General features: G+C 44.7%; 1 protein-coding gene across 9 annotated transcripts; it reads left to right on the top strand.

The window, feature by feature from the left end:
* The first annotated feature begins 427 nt into the window (after nucleotides 1–427).
* On the top strand, nucleotides 428–24,480 carry LOC118078295 (flavin-containing monooxygenase 5). 9 transcript variants are annotated; one of them, XM_035102100.3, is made up of 10 exons: nucleotides 428–489; nucleotides 3,120–3,202; nucleotides 4,612–4,782; nucleotides 6,312–6,500; nucleotides 9,315–9,477; nucleotides 11,176–11,318; nucleotides 15,977–16,176; nucleotides 17,249–17,601; nucleotides 18,535–18,607; nucleotides 23,640–24,480. In XM_035102100.3, the coding sequence occupies exons 3-10, from the start codon at nucleotides 4,648–4,650 to the stop codon at nucleotides 23,983–23,985; spliced, it is 1,602 nt and encodes a 533-aa protein (XP_034957991.3). In that variant the 5' UTR covers nucleotides 428–489; nucleotides 3,120–3,202; nucleotides 4,612–4,647; the 3' UTR covers nucleotides 23,986–24,480. The 9 variants fall into 9 exon arrangements, with proteins under 9 accessions (XP_034957991.3, XP_034957988.3, XP_034957989.3 ...); XM_035102097.3 differs by having other exon boundaries at nucleotides 3,061–3,202; XM_035102098.3 differs by having other exon boundaries at nucleotides 3,054–3,202.
* The last annotated feature ends 256 nt before the right edge of the window (nucleotides 24,481–24,736 follow it).

Here is a 24,736-nt window from a genome sequence, read left to right as displayed (position 1 = left end):
ACTGCGGCCCTCCAGATGTTTTGGCCTACAACTCCCATGATCCCTAGCTAAGAGGACCAGTGGTCAGGGATGATGGGAATTGTAGTCCAAAACATCTGGAGGGCCGTAGTTTGGGGATGCCTGGCTTAATCTGTGCTGATAATTCCAGCAAGCCTTGGGACAGACAGTCTAGCCTCAGCAGAGTGAAGGGCGTTATGATTTATTTCATGGAAAGCACTTTGATCCTAAAGGCTCCTGGTGTGGCTTACAAAACCCACCCTCCCAGGAGCAGCTTGCGAGCTCCTTCCGCTCTTGAGCAACGTCCGATTCCCGTCTCCCTTGCGCTGCTTCCGCATGCAGGCTGGCTGGCTGGCTGGCTGGGTGTGTGTGGGTGCCCAAGGGAGCCAGGGCTGGGAGGGGCCGGCGGCCTTTGGCTTTCCCGTGCTTCTGCTGCCTCTTGCCTGCCTGCCTGCCCGCCCGTCCGCCCGCGGAGTGGAGCTGCTCCCACTTGTGAGTGTTTCTGGAAGCGGGGGGAGGAGGAGGACCCAGGAATGAAATCCCGGCGCCTTTCAACTTCATGGAGCTGAAAAGTTTCAGTTCTCAAAAATGGGGTTTGTGAAACAGGAAAGACAAAAGGGAACGTGCTAGCAGGGACCTCAATACATTTTCGTGCACGACACGGAAAACTCACCTGGTGCAGAGGAAAAATAGGTAACCTCGTTTGTGTCAGTTTGGCAGGATTTCATTGAATACATTAAAAAAGAAAAAAAATGCACTTGCCTCTTCTGCAAGCCTCTCAGTTTGGGATAAGTAGCATCGATTTGGTTGAAAGAAAAATCCTGATGTTAAAGAGAGCCGTTTATTCTTGGTACTCCTTGTGCCTTTGATGGCTCCAGCTAGAGACTTGTGTTTCTGTACATCTTTCAAGCCAAGATCAACCTCTGGTTCTCTCATTTTCTATGACAGTGGTCTCCCCTCACCATCTCCTCTGTGGTCTTATCACAAAGATCCAGATAACCAGCTTCATCATTTTTTCTTGTGAATGTAACATCTCATGCCAGCCTTGGTTTGGTTTTTATGTGTTTTGTCTCATGAAATTTTATTTTGTTATTTGGATTCTATGGATAAAATTCATGGATGCAGCTAAGGGGGGGGCAGGGGGGCAGCTCTCCCCCAAAATCAAGTAAATCAATAAAAATATTTAACTGAGGTTCTGGCTCCCCAACATGAAGCCTGCCCCCCACAACAGAAATCTTGGCTATGCCCATGATAACATTTAATAAAAATATTTTTAAAAATAATAAAATAATATTGTGGTGGGGGGCCTCAATATATGTCAAGAAGCAGCTTCTTATGAGGAAATGCTGTGGCATAAAGTGTTTCAGTAAACTCTCAATCACTGAAAACACAATTCAGGTTGTTACTTCTGCTGCCTTCTAAACTGAAAGAAGCTGCCTTTACCACAAACTGTGTTGTAGCTCATGCCTGGCTATTTTTCTTCCCTGCTCCTTGAGAGCCAGTGTGGTGTAATGGTTAGAATGCTGGCTGTGACTATGAGCTTCAGCCATGAAGCTTACCAGCTACACTTGGGCCAATCATGTCAAATGCACATCAGATTTGCAGAAGTCTAGTGACCAGATCAAGAGAAGAAATACTGTAGTCCTGCTCCATTCTGCCATGGTCAGGCCAAACCTGAAATACTGTGTCCAATTCTGGGCACCAATTTAAGGAGGATGTTGACAAACTAGGTGGTGTGCAGAGGAGGGCAACCAAGATGATCCAAGGTCTGGAAATGAAGTTATGAGGAATGGTCGAGGGAGTTGGATATGTTTAGCCTGAAAGAGAGGAGAGGAGATCTTCAAATATCTAAAGGGCTGTCACATGGAAGATGAAGCAAGCTCGTTTTCTTTCTTTTTTTCTTTTTCAAATAATATTTATTGATTTTCTAACATTCCAAATTACAAAAATAAAAAAATAAACAGGAATAAAAACATAAAAAAGAAAAACATATCAAATATAACATTTTAATTAACATTGTAGACTCCCTCGCACTGGGTCCACTTTTAACTCCAAATTCAGCAATTTTCATTTATTATCTTAAATCATTCTAACACATTTTTTCATCATCTCACAACTATTTCTATTCTTCAATGCATCGACTATGTTCCACCCATAATTTATCTTAATCCAAATGTAAAATAAACAGCCTTTAAACAGCCTGTGCTGAGGTGGGAGGCTGATGCCTTATAACCCCAGAGGTGGATTTAGGGCGGCAGGACCAGTTCCGCTGCCCAGGGTGCAGGGGCCAAGGGGCCACCTTCCTGCCTCCTTCCCACCCAAAGCCTAGTTAGCACTTGCCCAGCTTTGAGAAGGAGTGGGCTTCCTCCCCAAAGCCTGGTGTCTCCCCTACCTGCCTTTGGGCTGGATGGGGTGTCAAATTTTGGCCTCGCACAGGGCGCAATATTCCCCAGGTCCACCCCGATGGCTCCCATGTGGACTGGGAAGGGTGGCACCTTGCAGCAGACCAGCTTCGCCTGATCCTGTCCACTATGGCTGTTATCAAGGAGATGGAGCATTGGCCTATTTTCACTTAATCTTGTCACGGTGAGTTTTTGCTCCTGGACTCTCGCTTCCTGTGCATTGCACACCAACACATTCTCCAGCATTCCCAAGATGATAGAATCCCAGGGACCTCACAGGTCATGTGGGCTGACCCCCTGCAAGGCAGGAATCTCAACTAAAGCAACCAGAGCTATACAATAACCTTTCGTACTTTCTGTATCTAGGGCGTGTTTACTGAGATTGCTGGGTTGTTGAGCTCAAAGGTTAAAAGTTGTCTGACTGCTTTACCCTGACTGCAAGTGTTAGCAGCACAACCTCCACACCCCAGAGAGCTTTCCACATTGTCATGTGAGGAAGATCATAAATGGAAGCATTTGGGAAGCCTGCCAAGCCATGTGATGTTGTTTCTCAACACTGTAGACCTTGCTTCTCTGTTATTGCTTTTGGCCATGGAACAAGACTGCTAAGTATTTTCAAACCCGTGTCTTTTGCTTCCCTCTGTCTAATTGGAGCAAACAGCTGGGAGAGACTGTTGCTCAATGACACCCTTTAAAAGCTCTCTTCTCTCCGCCCTGAAGAAGAATTTCAGAGTGGAAGAGGCGGACTGGGCAGCACGCTGAATCCTTGGGCTATTGCCTCATCACATCTGCAGTCTTCACAGGTCTGTTGTATAGCTTTCAGTCTGCAAATATTAACTTGTTGTCAGATATACCAGTTACAGTTGTTAAGAAAAGACCATGTCTGAAGGCCCACTTGCTATAACTTTACATGTTTGCGGACCTAGTCAGTTCTGAGACCTGGTGAATTATGGCAAAAAGCCAGAGTCTGACAGAGGCATCATTTATGCTAATCATAAAATCATAGAATTGTGGTCAGAAGGGACCCCAAGGGTCATCTAGTCCAACCACCTGCAATGCAGGAATATCAGCTGAAACATCTCTGACAGATGGTCATTCAACCTCTCCTTAAAAGTGTCTCCCATGTTATATTTGTGCATCTGGTTCTTTCTGCCTAAGTGTAGAACCTCCCTATCGACATTCATTTTGTTAGTCATTTTGAATTCTGATTCTTTCTTCTGCAGCATTAGCTACCCCCTCCCAGTTTGGTGTCATCTGCAAATTTGAGGAGCATCCCCTCCATTCCTTCATCCAAGTCATTTATAAAGATGTTGAACAACAATGACCCCTGTGACACCCCACTTGTCACTTTTCCCCAGGATGTTGAGGAATCTTTAATGAGTACTAACAATTTCCCTCTTAAGCACACCCATGTTTTACCTTTTGGCTGCTGAAAGACCTTTTTGTTGGGGAAAGTCAACAAGAAAAAATGACATCAATGACTACTTTTGGTATCTTGTCTGCAGGGGGATTTTGTGGCTTCCTGGTGCAGAAATTGTTGCTGGTTTGCACTAGAAGAGAAATAAAGTAAAGCTTATCTTCATTGAGAGAGGAGTTCAGAGATCATGGGCGTATTTATTTTGTGGAAGTGCTGGTCAGACCGCTGCGTGGTTGAAATAATTATCTCTAGAAGTGCCACGGGGAAGGTTGAGAGATCCAGGTGAAAAGTCAGCTAGTGCCAGAAGAAGAAGAAGAAGAAGAAGAAGAAGAAGAAGAAGAAGAAGAAGAAGAAGAAGAGGAGGAGGAGTAGGAGTAGGAGTAGTAGTAGTAGTAGTAGTTTGGATTTGATATCCCGCTTTATCACTACCCGAAGGAGTCTCAAAGTGGCTCACAATCTCCTTTCCCTTCCTCCCTTACCTTCACACCAGTGCACTTTCCTCATAGACACATTTTTGCAAACAATTTTGATTAATACAATTCATTTTGTATGCTTAAAAATATATATATATATATGGCTTTTTATGTACACTTTCCCCTAATATATGCAATTTTGTTCCCCTTTTGGGTTGAAACCAATTTCAAAATTCAGAGAAGTGCACATTTCAAAGGAAAGGTGCAGGTATCATTTTGGGAATTGCAAAACAAGATTAGGGAGATATTGAGGTGTGCCTGGATAACTGAAGGTGCAAGAGTGTGAACTTTATGGAAATAAATAATCTCTTTCTTCTCCTAGCCTAGCCCTAACATTCCTGAAATTGGGAAACCGGCCATGGCAAAGAAGAGAGTTGCAATTATAGGAGGTGGCTCCAGTGGACTTTGTAGCATCAAATGCTGTTTAGATGAGGGTCTAGAGCCTACATGCTTCGAGAGCAGTGAAGACATTGGGGGGCTCTGGAGGTTCAAGGTAAGCCAGATCATTTCATAAATGTTAATTTTTCTCTGTCGGTGGGGATTTGTAACAACAACTGCTAAAATTATAGGAACAGGAAAGGAGCAGAAACTGTGATGGGAAAATGGAAGCTTTAACCTGCTAGAAGACGTTCTTGGTCACAGGCAGGAAAGATTGACCATGCTCAGCCTGACTGAATGCAGGGCCAGCAAGTTGGATGCCCCGTCTAAGGAGGCAGCTCCTCCAATATCCAGTTTTTCTGGATCTGCCTTTGCTGCTCAAACCCTGCTCAAATGAAGCGCTAAATACTGGCAGGTTGTGTGTGATGTGATGTGTGGGCTGTTTCTTATTGTGCATCAGTAGATCACAAAGGGGATGCGGGTGGCGCTGGGGGTTAAACCACAGAGCCTAGGGCTTGCCGATCAGAAGGTCGGCAGTTCGAATCCCCATGATGGGGTGAGCTCCTATTGCTCGGTCCCAGCTCCTGTCAACCTAGCAGTTCAAAAGCACGTCAAAGTTTAGGGAGCTAATTAGGGAGGCTTTTAATGTTTAATAGATTATTGTATTTTATTTTTCTGTTGGAAGCCACCCAGAGTGCCTGGGGAAACCCAGCCAGATGGGCGGGGTATTAATAATAATAATAATAATAATAATAATAATAATAATAATAATAAAGTACAAGTAGATAAATAGGTACCGCTCTGGCGGGAAGGTAAACGGTGTTTCCGTGCAGGGCCGTCTTAAGCGCCCCTGGCGCCGTGGAGCGACGGATCCCTCCAGCGTCCCCCACCCCGTTTCCCAGTGTGGCGGGCGGGCGCCGCGCACAGCGCGGCTGCCACAGGTGCTGCTGCGCAGCGGGCGAGCAGGCACAGCACGGTTGCCGTGGGCGCAGCTGCGCGTCGAACCAGCGGACCGGCCGGCGCAGCTCGCGGTGCCCTCCTGGTGGGCCGGCGCCATGGTGCCCTGCACCACCGGGGGTCTACCTAGAGCCGGCCCTGTTTCCGTGTGCTGCTCTGGTTCTCCAGAAGCGATTTTATCATGCTGGCCACATGGCCTGGAAGCTGTACGCCGGCTCCCTTGGCCAATAATGTGAGATGAGCGCTGCAACCCCAGAGTCGGTCACGACTGGACCTAATGGTCAGGGGTCTTTTTACCTTTACTAGATCACAAAGAGGCACACCTGAGTTTGCCATGTGCCTTTACTGCAGTTTGACTTGCACAAGATAATTTTTGAGGATGAGCTAATTCATGGTGTTCTAAAATTCTGAGCTTGCTCTGGAAGTAGTGCCTCATATATGTCTGTCTCTGCTCTTGCAGTACTTTTAAAACAGTTTTAACATGTGCATTGTAACTCTCCAGTGTTTTCTTCCACAAAGGAAATTGATCCTGTTAAGGCCTGGCCTAGATTTCCCAGTGACTGGAGAAGCAAGTGCCTCAAACAATATTATAATTGCCTTTGTTACTTGCCTTTCAAATAAAACACCCTCAAGTGACATATGTGAAATGAGCACAACCTCACCCCCTTAAAATTATGCTCCCTGCAGGAGAATCCTGAGGAGGGACGGGCCAGCATCTATAGATCTGTCATCATCAACACCTCCAAAGAGATGATGTGCTTCAGCGACTTCCCCATCCCAGACGACTTCCCCAACTACATGCACAACTCCAAGATTATGGATTATTTCCGGATGTACGCCAAGCACTTTGATCTTCTGAAGTATATCCATTTCAGGGTAAGAAGAGTAGGAAAGAGCACCTGTGTTCTGGGATGTTTCTAGGCTCGGGAGAGCAAATTCTGGGCAGAAGAGTTCTTGAGTAGCTGGTCCAAGTGGCTGCTCTTAAGTTCTCTCTTGCCAGAAGCAGAGCAGAAAAACAAAAATGCTGCCAAAAAGAAAAAGAGAATGGGGATTAAATCCTGCTGTCTTGGCTACCCGATGCAGAATTATACTCTGTCCTCCTGCTCATCTGGTGACAACGGCAGCTGTTGTTTGGGGGAAGTGGCCTCCCAGGGCCACATTGGACCTCCTGGCAGCCTGAGACTGGCCTGTGGCTGCAGGGTCCCCGCCCTTCTTTTAGGTGGAAGGAAGTTGAGAGTGTGTTTCTTCAGCTCATTTCAGCCTTTCCTGATCAAACTGTAGTCGCTTTTTTTAGACCACTTTATTTTATTTTTTTGCTTTGTCACAGCAGGATTTTTTTATAATGAAAAGCTGGCAATCTTTATTTGTGGGAGAGAAGGGGGACACCAGAGAACTCTATCTTCCATCTCTAGCAACCATAGAAGGTGGGTGGAGCCAGTGGAGAGCAAAAGGCAGGGGACAACCAGTCTAAGGAGAAGGATCGCGAGGATTTAGTGAAACAAGAGGTTATAGAAGGTGTGAGTCACTCGGTTACTTGCCTTCCTGTCAATCATGCACCTCTGCAGACTCCAAGAGGACAGCATAACAACTGCTTAGCTCAGGGGTCCCCAAACTAAAGCCTGGGGGCCGGATGCGGCCCAATCACCTTCTAAATCCGGCCCGCAGACGGTCTGGGAATCAGCATGTTTTTACATGAGTAGAATGTGTCCTTTTATTTAAAATGCATCTCTGGGTTACTTGTGGGGTATAGGAATTCGTTCATATTTCCCCTCTCCCAAATATAGTCCGGCCCCCCACAAGGTCTGAGGGACAGTAGACCAGCCCCCTGCTGAAAAAGTTTGCTGACCCCTGTCTTAGCTAAACAGATGATAAACAGGACTAACTGATGCCAGCTTACACAGAGTTAAGCTAAAACACAGGACTCATCCGTATCGTCGCAAAAACTGCATGAGTTTTTTTTTATATGCAATCATTTTGTTTGAATGAACCATTTCGAAGTTCTGACTGAGTGGCTCAGCAAGATGCTTAGCAAACCCATTCTTGCCAAGTGCTGTGAGGTGCAACTCATCTCTTGCCAGAAGTCCTTCCTCAAGGAAGCGGAGAAGAAGTAAACCTTTCCTGACAACATCCCCTGTGCAGCCAGTGCTTTACTTCCAGTATTTTCCTCCTCCTTCCTGGGCCACGACTTTCATCTGTGCCCCAAGGTCCTTGAGCTTCCAGCCCAGAGTCTCATAGTTCCTTGCTATACATCAAGGGCTGTGTCTGGCAGTATCGTTTGAATGCACATGGATCAGAAGGGAGGGCTTGTGGCCAGTGGGCTCTATAAGCCTTGGCAACTTCTCTGTCACTTTTTGAATCGTTGCACCTGGAAGACAGCACAGCTTCCAGGACATCCTGTGTGACCTCTGCCCACTGCTGCTTCTGTCCCCCTCAGTAAGGAGTCACCTCCAACCAACCCAAGTCTCTTCCTCCTCTGGGGAGTGGCAGGAATCATTCCATACACAGTGCCTTCCAAAACCTCCTCAGAGTGTTCTAAGCTCGGCAGTTTACGTTCTTGATCCTCTGGCCCAGTATCTGTGTCTGAGGTGAGCGCAAGGAATTAATTTTGCAGCTCCAGTGACACAGCATGGCTTCTGACAGTCCTGCTTCTGTGAGCCAACTTCCTCCAGGAGTTTGTCTCCTGCAACGGGCAATCTTCCTCCTCTGTAGTTGCTGTTCCAGGACAGTCCACTCAGCTCTATCAAGAAAGTCATCATCTTGCCCAGTAATTTGAAGTGTGGCTTGGCTGGCCTCCAGTTGCTGCACCTTCTCTTCCAGTGAGGCAAGCAGGCGTTGCAGGTCACTTCAGTAGCCCCCTCATCATCCATGTCTCTTAGTCCTATGGACACCATGAGACGGCACTCTGGGCCTTCCCCTCCAAATGTCCTTTGCAAGCTCTTAGAAGCTGCTCTCAGCCAAGTCTACCTGCTGCTGGCTACTGACTCCTCTGCCCACTCCCTCCCTTGTTGAGCCTGCCTTCCTCTTGTCAGTAGCATGCAGACACAGACACAGCCACAGCCAAGCCGCCAAGCAGCTCAGACAAGCAACCAGCCTTAATCCCAAAGAGATAAGATCACTCTTTTTAGACTCCTCCAATTTCTCCTGCTATTGTTTTGTCAAATCTATTGTGCATGTGCTGCTGCTGGTGGGGGTTCCCAAAAGGAATAAAGATGCAATAGAAATGTTTGAATAAATAAACAAAATACTTATTCTAGCATGCTGTAAAATTCATCTATTTCTTGGTACTGGAGTAATTGAAATTTACAAGGGTTGTGGGTGGTGCTTTTCTTCTAGGGAAAAAAAAAGGTGCCAGTACTCACTGCAAAGTTGTAATAGTCAGTGCCATGCTTTTAACCAATGCTTTTCATGGGTGGGGCGTGTGTGTTGGTACTGCGTACCCTTGAGTACCCCCAGGAAAAAAGCACTGGTTGAGGGTTCAAGAACAATTTGCTCAAAATGGAAAACTCTAAGGTCTGGTCCTAATTGATTTTATTTGGAAGCATTTATTTTATTTTCAAGTGTGTAGGTTTAAGACCACATCCCTTAGGTGTCTTCTGATACCGTATGTATTTTGTACCATATGCTGAGGTATACCTTAATATCACAGAAATAAATCCTTCATCATTCTCTTGCTGACTTTTTTCTTTCCAGACTAAGGTATGCAGTGTAAAAAGGCGCCCAAACTTCTCTAGCACTGGCCAATGGGATGTTGTCACGGAGACGGGTGGAAAAGAAGAATCATCCATCTTTGATGCAATCCTGGTTTGCACTGGGCATCACACAAATGCACATCTGCCGCTGAACTCCTTCCCAGGTATGCTCTGTAGTTGCCAAGGGGAGCGATGAAGATGGCAGCCTTGCAGGCAGGTGTTACAGGCAATCCTTGTTTTGCAAGGGCCTACGGACCCCCGCGTGCACCAGCCGAGCACACGTAAGGCCACTCTGCCCCTGCCCCTGACATTTTGTGACTGCTTCAGAGTTTGGCACCCCTTAGTCATTGCCTCTAGTATGGAAATGTGCCCCGACCCCCTCGCCATGTCTCACTTGCCTGGGCTTCCCACAGCTCATGCTGTTTTGGGCACTGGCACTTAAAGGAAGGTGCTCAGCAGAGAAAACCACATGGTAGTGTCTGTCTTACCAAGGAATCAATCCTGTAACTGCATTTCTCTCTCTCTCTCTCTCTTAAAATAAGCCAAGTTCTTCCTTCATGCTTAACTTGCTACTCATTTCTACTCATTTCTATGTTTAATAGATTACTGTTTTTATTTTTCTGTTGGAAGCCACCCAGAGTTATAAAGAGTTATAAAGCCAGATGGGCGGGTTATAAATAAATTATTATTATTATTATTATTATTATTATTATTATTATTATTATCCAGTGTGCAAAGTGTTGTGTATTTGTTATCCCACAGTTATTTTCACGACAACCAACTCTGTGTAGTAATAGACAGAGAACAAGTAGTTCATTTCAGCCAGTGAGTTTCAAAGTAAAGAGCTGACAGTAAGAGCTGTTCGGCAGTGGAATTTGCTGCCAGGAAGTGTGGTGGAGTCTCCTCCTTTGGAGGTCTTTAAGCGGAGGCTTGACAGCCATCTGTCAGGAATGCTTTGATGGTGTTTCCTGCTTGGCAGGGGGTTGGACTGGATGCCCCTTGTGGTCTCTTCCAACTCTATGATTCTATGAAAGTATCACACTGGCATAGCTAAGAGTTGGATGAACAATAGTCCCTGGTATCTGTAGCAGCAGTTCTTTCCATAGTTCCATGGGAACATTGGAAGCTGACTTATAATGAGTCTGACCATGGATCCAACCAGCTCTGGCAGCAGTTCTGCACTTCCATTGCCTTTTCCCAGCTGTGCCAGGAAATGCTGACTTCTCTCCCACTGGCCTAGAGCCCCTCTTGAGTTGATCAGACTAGGGAGGGGGATAAATTTGCTTCACATTTTAATGTGAAACAAGGAAAGCAACGGAATCGGTTCAGTAGCACAGAAAGTGCTAAAGTAAGTGACAAAGCATTAAAAACCAAAGAGCAAATCGCGTGTATGTCATAAAAAGCAAGTTTTCCAATCAAAAAAGATTACTTCACCAGCATAAAATTTATTTTTTTCCCCTTCCTAGAACAGTACAGAAAGTACATTTGCTTAAAAGTTTAGGCTCACAAAACTGAACTAGTTTTGTGAATATGGTTTGGAAAGATATTGTGAGAGAATCCGGGGGGGGGGGCAGGGAATAAAATTTGTCCAGGTTGGTTGCCATATGTCCTCTTTTTCCAGGACACGTCCTCTTTTTCATGGGTAGAGTCATCATAGAGATTCATAGTTTGAAGCAGAAGTCAGCAAATGTGTCCTCTTTTTTGCTCTTCAAAATATGTCCACAGTCCTTAGTGCAGTTCGTGTTGCAACTGCAGAGTTTACCAGTTTCATACTACCGTAGCAGAAAACGACAGTGCCAGATCTCATATACAAGACCAATCCACACTACCTGAGCTTGAACAATTTTGCTCTTCACTTACAGGAATTGAGAAGTTCAAAGGTCGCTACTTTCACAGTCGTGATTACAAGAGTCCAGATGAGTTTGCCGGGAAAAGAGTAATTGTGATTGGCATTGGGAACTCAGGCGGGGACCTCGCTGTGGAGATAAGTCGCGCGGCACAACAGGTCTGGGTACTATTGTTTATTATTGGTTAAATTTGTATCTCACCTTGCAGACAAAGGTTTGTACAGTATAGTTAAAGCTATGGTTTTCCCAGTAGTCATGTATGGAGACGAGATGGCGCCGAGAAGGGCAGCCATGGCTTTTGCTCTGTAACGTACCTGGCTTTTTTACATGCTTATGAATGTTTTTAAGGTGCTGTTTTACTGTTTATCTGTTTTAAGAGTTTAGGAGTTTACGGTTTTATGGCTCTTACTGCCTCTTATGACAGCGTTGTAGACAAGGATTGGAGGTAAGGACTGCTAAGGAGTGAGCCGTTAAAGCAAGGAAAGAGGACGCTGCCTAACAGCCTAACTGCCTAACGGAATTGTTAGAGTGAAAGGGGTTTTTACTATTATTATCACTCCTTATGGCTTCTGGCTAACCACCCCAGATTACATTTTCCAGGGTTGAGATTTTAAACATCAGAGCAGCCTTTTTGTGTACTTACGCTCCAATCTTAAGGAAAATTGCGAAGACGTTTTGGATGAAGGAGTTGTAGCTCCTTGCAGGATCTGGATACGATGTCAAAAAAGTGCTAGCGCTTTGATTAAGCTACAAAGGCGAGGAATGAGATTGGCTTTACCATCTATATACATCTCAAATCTTCACACACTTGACAATGAAATGGATGATCTGCACCTTATTAATCAAGAAAACTCAAGGAAACTCCGATATGCTAAAGAGGAGGGTTTGAGGAAAGGAGACAGAAATTTGTACAACCAAGCTAGGAGCACACTGATTAATAATAATAATAATAATAATGTTATTTATACCCCACCCTTCCCAGTCAAGACCGGGCTCAGGGCAGCTAACAACAAAAATATCAAAACAAGCATAAAAGAAACAATTCAATTAAAATACAGATTAAATACACTGTTAAAATTCAATTTTAAAATGGGAATCTACAAGTGGGACCTCATTTAAATATCTGTAGGATAAAACCTTAGGGGAGGGTAACACCGGGGTCAGACTGAGTCAGTCCAAAGGCCAAGCGGAACATCTCGAAGGAGATTATGGTGACAAAACGAACCTATGATTCCGACTCAATTCTCAAACATGTCTCGGCTACTCTTCAGAAGAATTTACAGAACATTTCTGAATATAAAATAACATTTTCTTTTACTGAATATAAGAGAACATATTCTTCTGCTCCGGAGAGTCAAAAATTGGCAAATGACCTGAATCAGTTTTATAGCAAAGTCAAGCATTATCAACTAGAGCAATTCACTCGGCGCCAGAGGCACCAACAACCACCTCAACCTGTTCTGAAGTCACTACAGGGACAGAAGGCAAAAGCTCCAGGCGCAGTCGGAGTGGCTCCTCTTTGCTTGAAATAGTGTTCTGCACACTCTGATCCTCACACAGATATTTAACAGATATTTTGTATAAAGTACGTTTACATTGTAAAATTAGCCAAAGCAAATTCCAAGTATGTAAGTACTTGGTGAATAAATTACTATTCTATTCTATTCTATTCTATTCTATTCTATTCTATTCTATTCTATTCTATTCATCTAAAGTGAGAGCTGGACCATAAAGAAGGCTAATCGCCAAAGAATTGATGCTTTTGAATTATGGTGCTGGAGGAGACTCTTGAGAGTCCCGTGGACTACAAGAAGATCAAACTTATCCATTTTGAAGGAAATCAGCCCTGAGTGCTCCCTGGAAGGACAGATCGTGAAGCTGAGGCTCCAGTACTTTGGCGACCTCATGAGAAGAGAAGACTCCCTGGAAAAGACCCTGATGTTGGGAAAGATTGCGGGCACTAGGAGAAGGGGACGACAGAGGACGAGATGGTTGGATGGTGTTCTTGAAGCTACCAACGTGAGTTTGACCAAACTACGGGAGGCAGTGCAAGACAGGAGTGCCTGGCGTGCTCTGGTCCATGGGGTCACGAAGAGTTGGACACGACTAAACGACTAAACAACAACAACAACAAATTTGTATCTCACCCTCTACCCATAGATCTCAGGGCAGTTCTATATTGTGATGGCTTTGCCTGGTGTGGCAGCCCCAGAGTGGCAGCCCCAGAGTGTGTCAAAAATGTAGCAGCAGAATGCCAGAGGAAGGGATTGGTTATGGAAGTGGCCTGAGAGCAGTGAAAAAGAGCTAGACCAACAAATCTCAGGCAGGAGCAAAGCAGGGAGGGAGGCCAAGAGTCAGAGAGGAGGCAATCATAGGTGTCTCCTCCTCCTGCAGCAACAAGCTCCCCTCCGGCCAGATCTCCCAGAACCAGGAGAGGCATGAAATGGGAGGAGCAGTCTCCAATCGATTGCTTGGGGAAAGCCCTGGGCTGCAGGGAGGCAGGGACTTTTCGTCTTGGTAACTTTTTCATGGGGGCAAGACCTGCCGGGAATGAGTTGCTGACACTCAGGCCTGACCCTCCACCACGTCCTGGACAATTGTGTTTTTGCTAATAAAGAGTTAGCTCCAACTTGTGACAGAAGATGGGCGCTGAGGCAGCTCCCCATCTCTAGGGATCCCTGGGAGGTGCAGAAGGCAGGGAACAGCATCCCTGGAGAGAGAGAGAGAGCTCTAGCTGGTTGGAAGGAGAGGCTGTGGAAGGCGGGCAGATGATGTCTCAATTGTCACTCATGCTGCCAGGGGAAAGTGGGTAGGTGCAAAAAGGATGCCCATAGACTTTGGGAAGAGGGAGGAGTGCTTGGATTCAAGCTCTTTTCACTTGCTGGCAAGGAGAGGGGAAATTGTTTTTTTTAGAGCAGGGGGGCTCCCAAACTGCTCCATGAGCTTCATTCAGGTGGTCCACAGCATGTCTGTGGATTTGTGGTTGAAGCCAGGAGACCCCCACATCCATTATGGGAAGCCCCCCGTTTACGTGGGGTTGACAATGTTCCAAGGCGCCGCACACATCAGTGAAATCACGTAAAGTTGAAACCCACTGAAAAAGCCTGCAAGCCCCCCACTCTGCCCCCACCCGGCCCTCGTTCCACCCTTTGAGTGACATCTTTATGACATTTCCAGGTCAAATCCTGGTTTGGAGGCGCAATAAGCAGACTGTATATACTGTTGCGCATGCACTGAACACACATAAACAGGGGCTGCCTGTACATTAAATACTCAAACTGAGTTTTAATTGTATTTCTTTGCATTCTTTATTTCTTAGATCTGTAATATCTTAATATTTAATAAATAAAAGCATCTAGCACAATGCATTGTAATTGCTACAACACACAGGAAAATAACTAGTCCATCAAGGCCCTCGGCAATTTTCAAGTGGTCCATGGGGTGGGGTGGGTGGGAGCGGGGGGGACTCGTGTCTGAGGCCCCTTCAGCTAAGGGCCCAAACTTGATATCAGACCAACTTGGGGCAGTGCTTGGCTTCAAGCAGTAATTCCCAAAGGAAGATGCCATGTTCCCTGTAATGCCTGCTCTTTAATTTTGTGTATTGTCGCACTTTTAGTGACACACTTCACATGTATTGGCACTATTCTTAAATATTGCTGCACAGATTTCTGAAAATAAATTCCAGGGCTGATGATCACATGCACAGAATCCCAGAATTGTTTAGTTGGAAGGGACCACAAGGGTTGTCCAGTCCAACCTTGTGGTATTGAGACACCAGCACTGCTTCTATCATTTCCACATTCATTAACTAAATTCATACTGTTTTTGTCTTTAGATATAGTTTCCTCCAAGTTAATCCATATATCTGTGACTTCCTTTTACATGCAAATGCTGATTAATTTTGTGACCCATTGTTATTTTCTGACTCAGATCCCCAGACAGATCCTCTGAATGAGTAATAAGTTGATTAGCTTCAACTTCTTAATTTAATTTTTAAGCTAGCATTGCAGGGGGTTGGACTAGATGACCCTCAGGGTGCCTTCTAACTCTACGTTTCTATGAGTCTAATCTTTTGCTTTCTTTCTCAAAATTGCAATGAAGCCTTTTTAAAAGAGCTTTTAAGTTATCACCCATATTTTAAATTTGTTTGTCATTTCTTCCATAGACTACACATTTGATGAAGATTTTAGTTTATTTAATTTGTAGCCGTTATTTTTTGTTCATTAAAAATGTGTTTTATCCTGTTTTCTATATGACAGTCTAAAACATAGGCAGTTAGTTAATGTGGCTTAATTGTGCATTCAGAATTTTGCAAAGTAGTTCATTACTGAATAAGCATCCGACAGCCAAAGAAATACTGTCAGTTAAAATGTGGTTTCAAGAAGCTTGATAATTAATTCATTCACAGTATCTGTCTGGCTGTCAGATGCTTACTCAGAAACGAATATATTAAACTACTTTGCAAAATTCTGGATACACAATAACTCATAGCCTTGAATGCATAATATTGTATAGTTATTCATCTCCTTGGCTCCAATGAAAGTAGGGGCGTCCTAAGGAAAAGCGGGACATGCTGGGATCAAATCAGAATCTAGGATGGCTCTGTAAATCCAGTAGTGTCCCTGGAAAATAGGGACACTTGGAGGGTCCGCACCCTCTGCTCTCTGCATCCAGATATTTTCATCTATCTCACAGGTGATGTCCATCCAACTAAAAAGTTCTGCAGTTTTGGGGAACATTGCAGGTGGAACAAGGAACTTCATGAAGAACAGATCACACGGACATCTTAGTTAAATCATTCTCTTCCCATACCCAGGTGTTTCTCAGTACTCGCCGAGGGGCATGGATACTGAATCGTGTTGGGGAAGGAGGCTATCCAGCAGATGTGGTACTTTCTACTCGGTTTAATATGTTACGGAAGAAGTGCTCAACCATGTCCATGGTAAATCACTGGTTCGAGAATCATTTAAATGCAAGATTCAACCATTCTCATTATGGCCTGAAACCTAAACACAGGTATGACACAACAATATGCTAATTAGTCAATTTGTGTTTATACATCCAGAACAGATTCCGTTTTACTTCCAAGGTACGACTGTACTGCATTTTCCAGAAAATGTAAAAATGTCAGATGTCAAAGAAATAAAGAACTATCTGAGGTTTAAAAGACATCTGAAGGCAGCCCTGTTTAGGGAAGTTTTTAATGACTGATGTTTTAATGTATTTTTAATCTTTTGTTGGAAGCTGCCCAGAGTGGCTGGGGAAACCCAGCCAGATGGGCGGGGCATAAATAATAATAAATTATCATTATCATCATAATCACCACAGAGGACAATTTAAGGACAATAGACATAACATCTAAAAATAATGCACTACAATATGTGGCTGCTCCCAGACTGGCTCCTCTTTGTTGTCCTTCTGCTGGCATGTGACCATCTTGTTCCATCAGACTTTGGGAACTGACTGCTTTCAATGAAAGGGCTGCTGGTGTGCTGCTCTTATTGGAATAACCTATTTTTAATAGATATTTTATATTTATATGTGTATTTATATAGTTTATAGAATTGCATCCTTGACCATTAGCATCCTTGACCATTGGTTTTTTTGGTTGGACCATTAGCATCCTTGACCATTGACTTTTAAATCGTAAACCACCCTATGATCTTCAAATGAAGGGTGTTATAGGAATAATAATAATAATACCATTTTAATATTTTAATTGTATGTTGTTGATCTTTAGACTTTCCACTGCTTACACCTTTTGAAAATATTATACAGTTTAGAAATGCTTTTTAAATAATAATAATAATAACAATAATAATAATAATAATAATATAGCTATTTTGAGAATTCACCTAGCCAACACTGTCAGTAGAAGCCCTTCACTTTTGCTTGCACCATTAATGGGGCTCTGACCGCCTTGTGCCCCTGCAATTGGCTTGAGGTTGGGAGAAGTCCTTCCCCTCCCAGAGCAGCATGTGGCGGCAGGGAGCAGGCTTCTCTCGCACAAGCTGAAATGCTTCTGCAGATGGAACGACTGGAAGACCATGGCACTGACTTCCACCCTTTGTGTTTTTGTATCTTTCAGGGTTTTCAACCAACATCCAACCGTCAATGATGATCTTCCAAACTGCATTATTTCAGGGAAAGTGCTGGTGAAACCAAACATCTGTGAATTTACTGAAACTGGTGCTGTCTTTGAAGATGGCTCTAAGGAAGACAATATTGATTTTGTTGTCTTTGCCACAGGATATAGTTTCTCTTTTCCCTTCCTGGGAAACACTGTGAGAGTCATTGAGAACCAGACCGCCCTGTATAAATTTGTCTTTCCCCCTCACTTGGAGCAGCCCACTCTGGCAATCATTGGCCTCGTGCAACCCCTGGGTGCCATTATGCCCATTTCAGAGCTGCAGGCTCGCTGGGCAGCCCGTGTGTTTAAGGGTAAGCGCTTTCATACTGTTCCATTTCACGCTGCTGGTGATCTCAGGAATCCTATGTTTGCAGGAATGAGCTATACTGACAAATTTGGAAAGTCTGGACACGGCAGGTGTTAATTTCATGGCACCAGGTCTATTTACTGTCACTTGGCCTTGCTGAATGATGAGGGAGTATCTCTGACCGTGGAGCAGCCTCCTTTATTTGAGCTTCCCTCCGTGACATTTTGGGGATGGATTTGAGGGCACTGCTGTGGGGTGCTGCCTGGCCCAGAGAGGCTCCTAGGGGCCAGAGGTTTGGAGAGAGGGGTGGTGGAGCCGGCTGCCACCTTAACTTTAACTGAGAGGGTGTTTTTTTTACTTCTTTTATGTCCTTAAAATGAAGGGGCTCCAACAGCCCATTTAAAAATACAAAAGCAAAGCAACCATCCTGCCCCCTTGAAGCAATGGGTCAACAAGCTCTGTAAGAGGTTTTCCAGAAAGGTTTAGGAAAAGGGAAGGCTTTCTTCCCCCTGCATGGTAATAGAGTGTGTGTGTGTGTGTGTGTGTGTGTGTGTGTGTGTGTGTGTGTGTGATATTTGTCACTTTTTCTTTCTGATGAGTAAAAGGAAAAAAGACTCGTTCTCTCCCACCTGCTGTATTACCAGGATGTTAAGCGGAGCTGGAAGGGGAGAGAGAAATTGGGATGAGAAGGTAACATCTTCTTGGGGACCCTGAAACCTGGCAGCATTCCAACTCCCCTTATCTATCTGAAAGCTCAGAAATATCAGCTTTAGTCACGCACACAGGGAATCTAGGCTGATATTTCTCAAATGAAAAGAGAATTCCTGCTGACTAGGATGGAGCAATTCTGGTTTGTTGCAGGAAACCTCAGGACTTTCCCCCAAAGGGCCTCTTGCCTCCTTTATCCAGGTCCTCTTCACTTTTGCCTCTTTTCTAGGACTTGCTAAGATACCATCAACAAGTGGGATGATGTCGGATATCACCAGGACATCAGCAGCAATGGCTAAACGGTAAATGACAGGCTAGTCTTGTAGTGTTGGCACTTCCTGCAACTGCAGTTATTGCTGAGGTGTCTCAAGGGGGGAGTTCACTCTTGAACCTGGGCTATTCATGCAGGCAAGTTTTTGGGTGGTTGTGGGGTTTTTTGTTTTGTTTTGCATTATCTGCATGATATTGTTGTCATAAAAATGCCAGCCTGTAGTTTTTATTCATTTAATCCAACCTACCCATTCGGTGGAAGATCCAGTAAGTAAAACAAGCCCAATATACAACTCTGCTCACTGCTGGTGTGGGGGCTTGCTAGTATGTTCTTAGGGTGGGGCTGGGGGACTGTCTTGGTGGTGATTTTGTGGCTAGCTTTCATCTCCCTACTTCCATTTGCTTCTCATCTGAACATTTTGTTTCCAGTGGCCCAAACAATATTGTGTTTATTTCCATGGTTGCATAAGGCTTGCATAAGGCTTCTTTGAATTCTAACTGCAGTACACATACCAAAATAATAACAGAGGTATTTAGACTGCTTTGCTGCCCTTGTGGAAGGCTTAGTCAGACAAGATCTCGGTCTTAATTAAAAATGAAATTAATGAAGTGGGCCTGCCCCAGCACATTTGGCCTATTGTGAAATATGATAACTAAGGGCTCAGCCACACTTCCCGAGACGGGCAATGTTGCTCTGACGCTCTCCCTGGGATTGTGCATAGGTAAATATGTACATATTTTTCCAAATACAGTATAGTGGAGGAGAGGCTGAGGAGAGGGAGGAAATAACGTGGCCTGGATGCGTTCTGTCAAGGTCCACCTGCTGGTGAGGGCAAGTGGCAGAAGAAGGAACAATATATTGTCTGAGAAAATGGGAGTGTGTTGGCAGGACACCAGAGACGCAGGGGCCCATGAAAGCCTGGCTTGCCTGCGTTCTGCATAGGAACAGGATGAAGTCTGTCTTGTCAGGGAATACCCTGACAGATTGGCAGAGAATCATTAAATTTTTTAATAGTCAAAATACTTAGGAGGCCGTTTGAGACCGCAGAACTTTCTGGTCTCTTCCTTTTACGTTTTAAAATGCCCTTGCGAGTGATGGGACTTGACAATGTGCCATCATTCTTGCGGGGCGGGGGGAATTGTGTGGGGAAAACATTTCTGCCCCTATGCTTTAACTTGGGTATTTTGAAACTAGCTGCTCCCAGTGGCTCATCAGTTGTTAAAAAGTGTAAAAGGTAGAGACCATGGCAGTCCTCAGGCTGCCTTTAAAAGAGATTGGTCGAACTGCTGATTCTGAAGAGGACTTGTGATCTAATCCAATTCCTAAGGAGAAAGGAGACCAGATTGAACCAGGTGGGTCCATTTTGGAATCTGAGTTTGGGAGATCACTCTCCCATCCCTTGTGTGTACCTGTTGCACACTGGGAAATGAGACCCGAGAGAATGTCCTGTCTGACAGGAGCCCAAGTAAAAGTGGGGATAGAATGTCAGACTGAAATGGTAAAATAACTACCTTCTTATGATAGAAAATAGCAAAAAGATATCAAAGCACCAGCTATTCATCACAATTAAGCAGTTTGAAAGGGCTTGTCTATGAAGCAACCATCAACTCTTCTTAAATTAAAAATGGTTTTTTTCTTGCTGAAGTGCAGCATCCCCTCACAGCTTGAAACCACTTGCCTCTTTGGCTGCTGCTTCCTTTCTGCCAGGCCTCTGGTGCTACTGAGGCCGAAATGTGGAGGCAGATGCCCCATGGCAGCAGAACGGTGGTTGCTGGGGGGCTGCCTGCCCTGGCTGTCCTTCTGACCACTTCTTGGTCGCTCACTCTCCTGCCTGCTGTGCTTATTCCATTTTGTCGTTGCTGCTTTGCGCTCTTGTTCTGTTAACTTGAACCTTATTCAAACTACGTGAAAATCAGACTACTTTAGTACCACTTGACCTTTAAGCGAACAGCAAAGCAGGAGTGCAGCTGCCACGGAGGCCTGTCTGTGAGCTGCAGCCCCAAGCAAGAGAAGCAAGACCTGGGCTGGGCCAGAATCTGCCTCAGTCCCTCAGTGGTGGGAAACTGGCACCACCGAGGGAAACCGGGAGTGCCACCCACCAATGCCCATGCTTTTATGCCCAGCAGCCCAGCCCAGGGCTTGCCTCTGCTGCCTCCTAGCGTGGGTGGAATTTAGCACCTAACAAGCAGAGTGCCAGCTGGCCTAAGGAGTTTTAGTTGTAAGTTAAACCGAAAGGAAAGATACCAAGAACTCTGGCCAGAAATTTCAATGTAAGGAATAAAACCTACTCACGAGTTGCAGTCAAATAAAGGTATGCATTCTAGTGAGAATAACAGATTTAAACAGAACACAAAAAAAGCTTCAAGTTCACAGGAGCCTATATAGCTTCAAATAGGTGTTGCACCTTACAATTCACAAAATGGTACATTACAATAAAAAGACACAAAAGATATCAATAAACAATCACTATCAAACTGATTCCAAAAGTGTTCTAAAGGGTCGTTTTATATAGAGCCAGAGTGCTGAGTCGATTCAGGGCAAGACCTCAGTATTGTTCACGAAAGGGTTATTTTATATATAAAGCCGAAGTGCCGTGTCAATTCAGGAAAAAAACCCAGGACAGGGCCCTCTTTCGATGTGGATGCCTTCGTCAGCTGATAATATCAAATAATATCAAATAATACATAGATAACATCACAATTCTAAATTGGCATTGCTTAAATGTGATACTGCAAAACCCCTGTTCCAGAACACACAACTCACCCAAAAGTGCATGCTGGGGAAAAGAACGGAGAAGCAGTGTCTCCATTGGCTGCAGACAATCAGTGACATCACAAAATTCCACAACAACCAACTGAAAACAGGCCTTTTGCAGCAACAAGGCACAGCATTGCCCAGCAGACTGAATAGGCCACAGCATTACCCAGCTGGGAGAACTGACTAGGCCGCAGCATTGCCCAGCCGGGAGAACTGACTAGGCTGCAGCCAACAACAAACTAAATATGGGCCTTTTACAGGGCCATGCCTTTGGGTAGGATAAATGTGTCGGGGCAGGGTGGGGGGATTTCACATAACATGCGTGGGTAGGGGAGTCTGGGTTGGGACAGGGCAAAATTTTACAAAACACGCATATGGGGGGGGGAATGATCGTATGCAAAATGAAGGGAGACTCTGAAGGTCCATTTAACAGAAAAAGGTCCACTTAACACAAAAAGTCACAGCAACGCGTGGCAGGGCCAGCTAGTAATAATAATAATAATAATAATAATAATAATAATAATAATTAATAATAATAAATGGGATCCACCTCAAAAGTTGGGGTTAAAGTTGGCTTTGGGCTGAGAAAATGCTGGATATTGTTGGTGTTGGATCCCTTACCACTGGCCCTCTTAGCTAGGAATCATGGGAGTTGTAGTTCCAAAACATCTGGAGAGCCAAGGTTGCCTATGCCTGGTGTAGACCAGGCATCCCCAAACTTCGGCCCTCCAGATGTTTTGGACTACAATTCCCATCATCCCTGACCACTGGTCCTGTTAGCTAGGGATCATGGGAATTGTAGGCCAAAACATCTGGAGGGCCGCAGTTTGGGGATGCCTGGTGTAGACCATGGGTAGGCAAACTAAAGCCCAGGGGATGGATCCGGCCCAATCGCCTTCTAAATTTAGCCCACAGACGGTCCAGGAATCGGTGTGTTTTTACATGAGTAGAATGTGTCCTTTTATTTAAAATGCATCTCTGGGTTATTTGTGGGGCACAGGAATTCATTTATTCCCCCCCCCCAAATATAGTCCATCCCCCCACAAGGTCTGAGGGACAATGGACTGGCCCCTTGCTGAAAAAGTTTGCTGACCCCTGGTGTAGATTCTGCCCTAAGCCAAAGCCCTGAGAGGGTTATAGTGACCCTTGACAGACAGAGGACTCCAGTTTCTGCTCTGAAATGTGCTATCTGTTTATTTGTAGGCCACAAAACTGTGTCCAAAGTATCTTATGACATATGAACAATAATAAATATAATTAAAAATACATATTAAGAGCAATTGAAAATAATAATCCTATCAATAAAGGCAGAACACAAATCCATGCCATACTATGTAACAATACAAATAAGCTAACCTATTTTAACAGCTTAAAACTAAGCAGGAGAGAACAATACTCAACATAAAAAATGGCAGTATACAACCTTGGGAGAGGGGGAGCCATTATTTCCGTAGAAGCTCACTACCGTACAATTCATTGGCATGCATTGGATAGGAGAGCCTTGGGGCAGCCTTCCTTCCTTCCTTCCTTCCTTCCTTCCTTCCTTCCTTCCTTCCTTCCTTCCTTCCTTCCTTCCTTCCTTCCTTCCCTCCCTCCCTCCCTCCCAGCTCTCACCTGAGCCTCCTATGCTCAGAGTTCATGTCCTTCTCAAGTTCATGTCCTTCCCACCTCCTATTGCCCTCCGAATGCTCGTACGTTTTTGTTCAGCCAAACCCATGCTCTTGTACCTACCTCCAAGGTAAGTAACTGCAATGCTCTCGACAAAGGGCTTCCTTTCAAGAGCATCTCAAAGCTAGCGCAGACCATGGCCGCTTGCTTGCTGAAGGGGGCAGCAAGAAACAACAGCCATGCTATCCTTAATCCCGGGGGACCGCAGTGGCTGCTTGTTGAGCTACTGGGCCCAATGCAAGGTGGGAGTACTAGGATGCAAAGCCCTCAATCACTTGGGAGCAAAGTAGCTTCCATCCTGAAATTGGTGATTTGGGGGAGAGGCCCTATGCCTGGAATGTGCCTCTCTCTGCCCCCTAACCACTTCTGCTGGGACGTGAGTTAGGATAGTCTCAGAAGCAGCATGCTGGCTATCAAATTCCCTCATCCAAGTTTGGGGCAGATAGTTTTATCAATTTTTTATACTGCTGGTTTTAACTGCTGCCTGTAATATTATGATGTTTTGAATCGGTTTGTGTAATGTTATTGTTGTGAGCCACCCTGGGCTCCCCATGGGGAGGAAGGGTGGGTTATAAATTTGACTGGTTGAATGAATAGCAAAGTAAACTATATTTGTCTCTTCCCCCCTCCATGCCCAGGTATGTGAAAAGCCAGCGTCACACCATCCAAGTGGACTATATTGAGTACATGGATGAATTGGCTTGTCTGATGGGGGTCAAGCCCAGTGTGTGGCCTCTGTTTCTTTCTGACCCCAAACTGGCCTGGGAGCTTTTGTTTGGGCCATGCACACCCTATCAGTACCGCCTCGAAGGACCAGGGAAATGGGATGGAGCCAGGAAAGCCATCTTGACACAACACGACCGGATCCTGAAACCCTTGAGAACGAGGCCTGTTGACAATTCAAGCAGCAACACCTTTGTGCCCCTGTGGATCCAGCTGGTTGGCCTTGTGGCTCTCTTGGCTGCAATTTTTACTTATTTTTAAATGCTGAAGAACAACATTGTTTAATAAGAAGAGGAATTGGTTGAAACCAATCATTAACCCCTCCAAACAAATAAATCCTGAGGATATGATAGCTTCACTAATGAAATTTATAAATGTTTCAAAGATACTGTACTTCAATCCCTATTTTGCACAGAACTTTCAATAGAATTTTAGACGGTGGCCTCCTCCTCCTGACTCCTGCAAACTCTCCTGGATTGGTTATTCCCAAACCTTTTAAAAACATTTTTTTAGGAACCCTATAGTCCAATTGCTCTTCTTAACAATTATAAAACCTATTTTCACAAAACATTTTAATGCTATAAACAATTAATTCATGTGGACCAATCAGGTTTTGTGCCAAACATACAATTATATGTATATTAAATGTTATTCAAATTTGTCAGTTAATTCAATTATATCTTACTGTTTTATCCCTCAAAATTTTTAAAGTGTGGGTTGTAATTTTGTTAAAATAAAGTGTATTTTAGCCCCAAATTGATTGCAAACCTAAATAAGTTTTACAGCCCTTCAGAAGCAGAATCAATGCTTCATAGAATCATAGAGCTGGAAAGGACCAAACTGACCGAACCCAAAGGGTGCTCATCCATGGCTCCTCCTCATCCTGGAGAGTAGTGACTAGTGGGAAGAGCCACAGGGTTCTGTCTTGGGCCCAGTCTTATTCAACATCTTTATCAATGACTTGGATGATGGGCTTGAGGGCATCCTGAGCAAGTTTGCAGATGACACCAAA

This window comes from Zootoca vivipara, chromosome 7 (genome assembly GCF_965207765.1).
Source record: "Zootoca vivipara chromosome 7, rZooViv2.hap1.1, whole genome shotgun sequence".
Classification (NCBI taxonomy): Eukaryota; Metazoa; Chordata; class Lepidosauria; order Squamata; family Lacertidae; genus Zootoca; species Zootoca vivipara.
Note: the sequence above shows the minus strand (reverse complement) of the source record. Positions and strands in the feature narration are given on the sequence as shown.

Excerpts from the sequence above, each read along its gene's own strand:
- LOC118078295 (XM_060276546.2), top strand. The coding sequence starts at position 4,648 with ATGGCAAAGAAGAGAGTTGCAATTATAGGAGGTGGCTCCAGTGGACTT. Across the intron at positions 6,501-9,314 it reads TGAAGTATATCCATTTCAGG|ACTAAGGTATGCAGTGTAAA; the intron begins GTAAGAAGAGTA and ends TTTTCTTTCCAG. Across the intron at positions 18,608-23,639 it reads TCAGCAGCAATGGCTAAACG|GTATGTGAAAAGCCAGCGTC; the intron begins GTAAATGACAGG and ends CTCCATGCCCAG.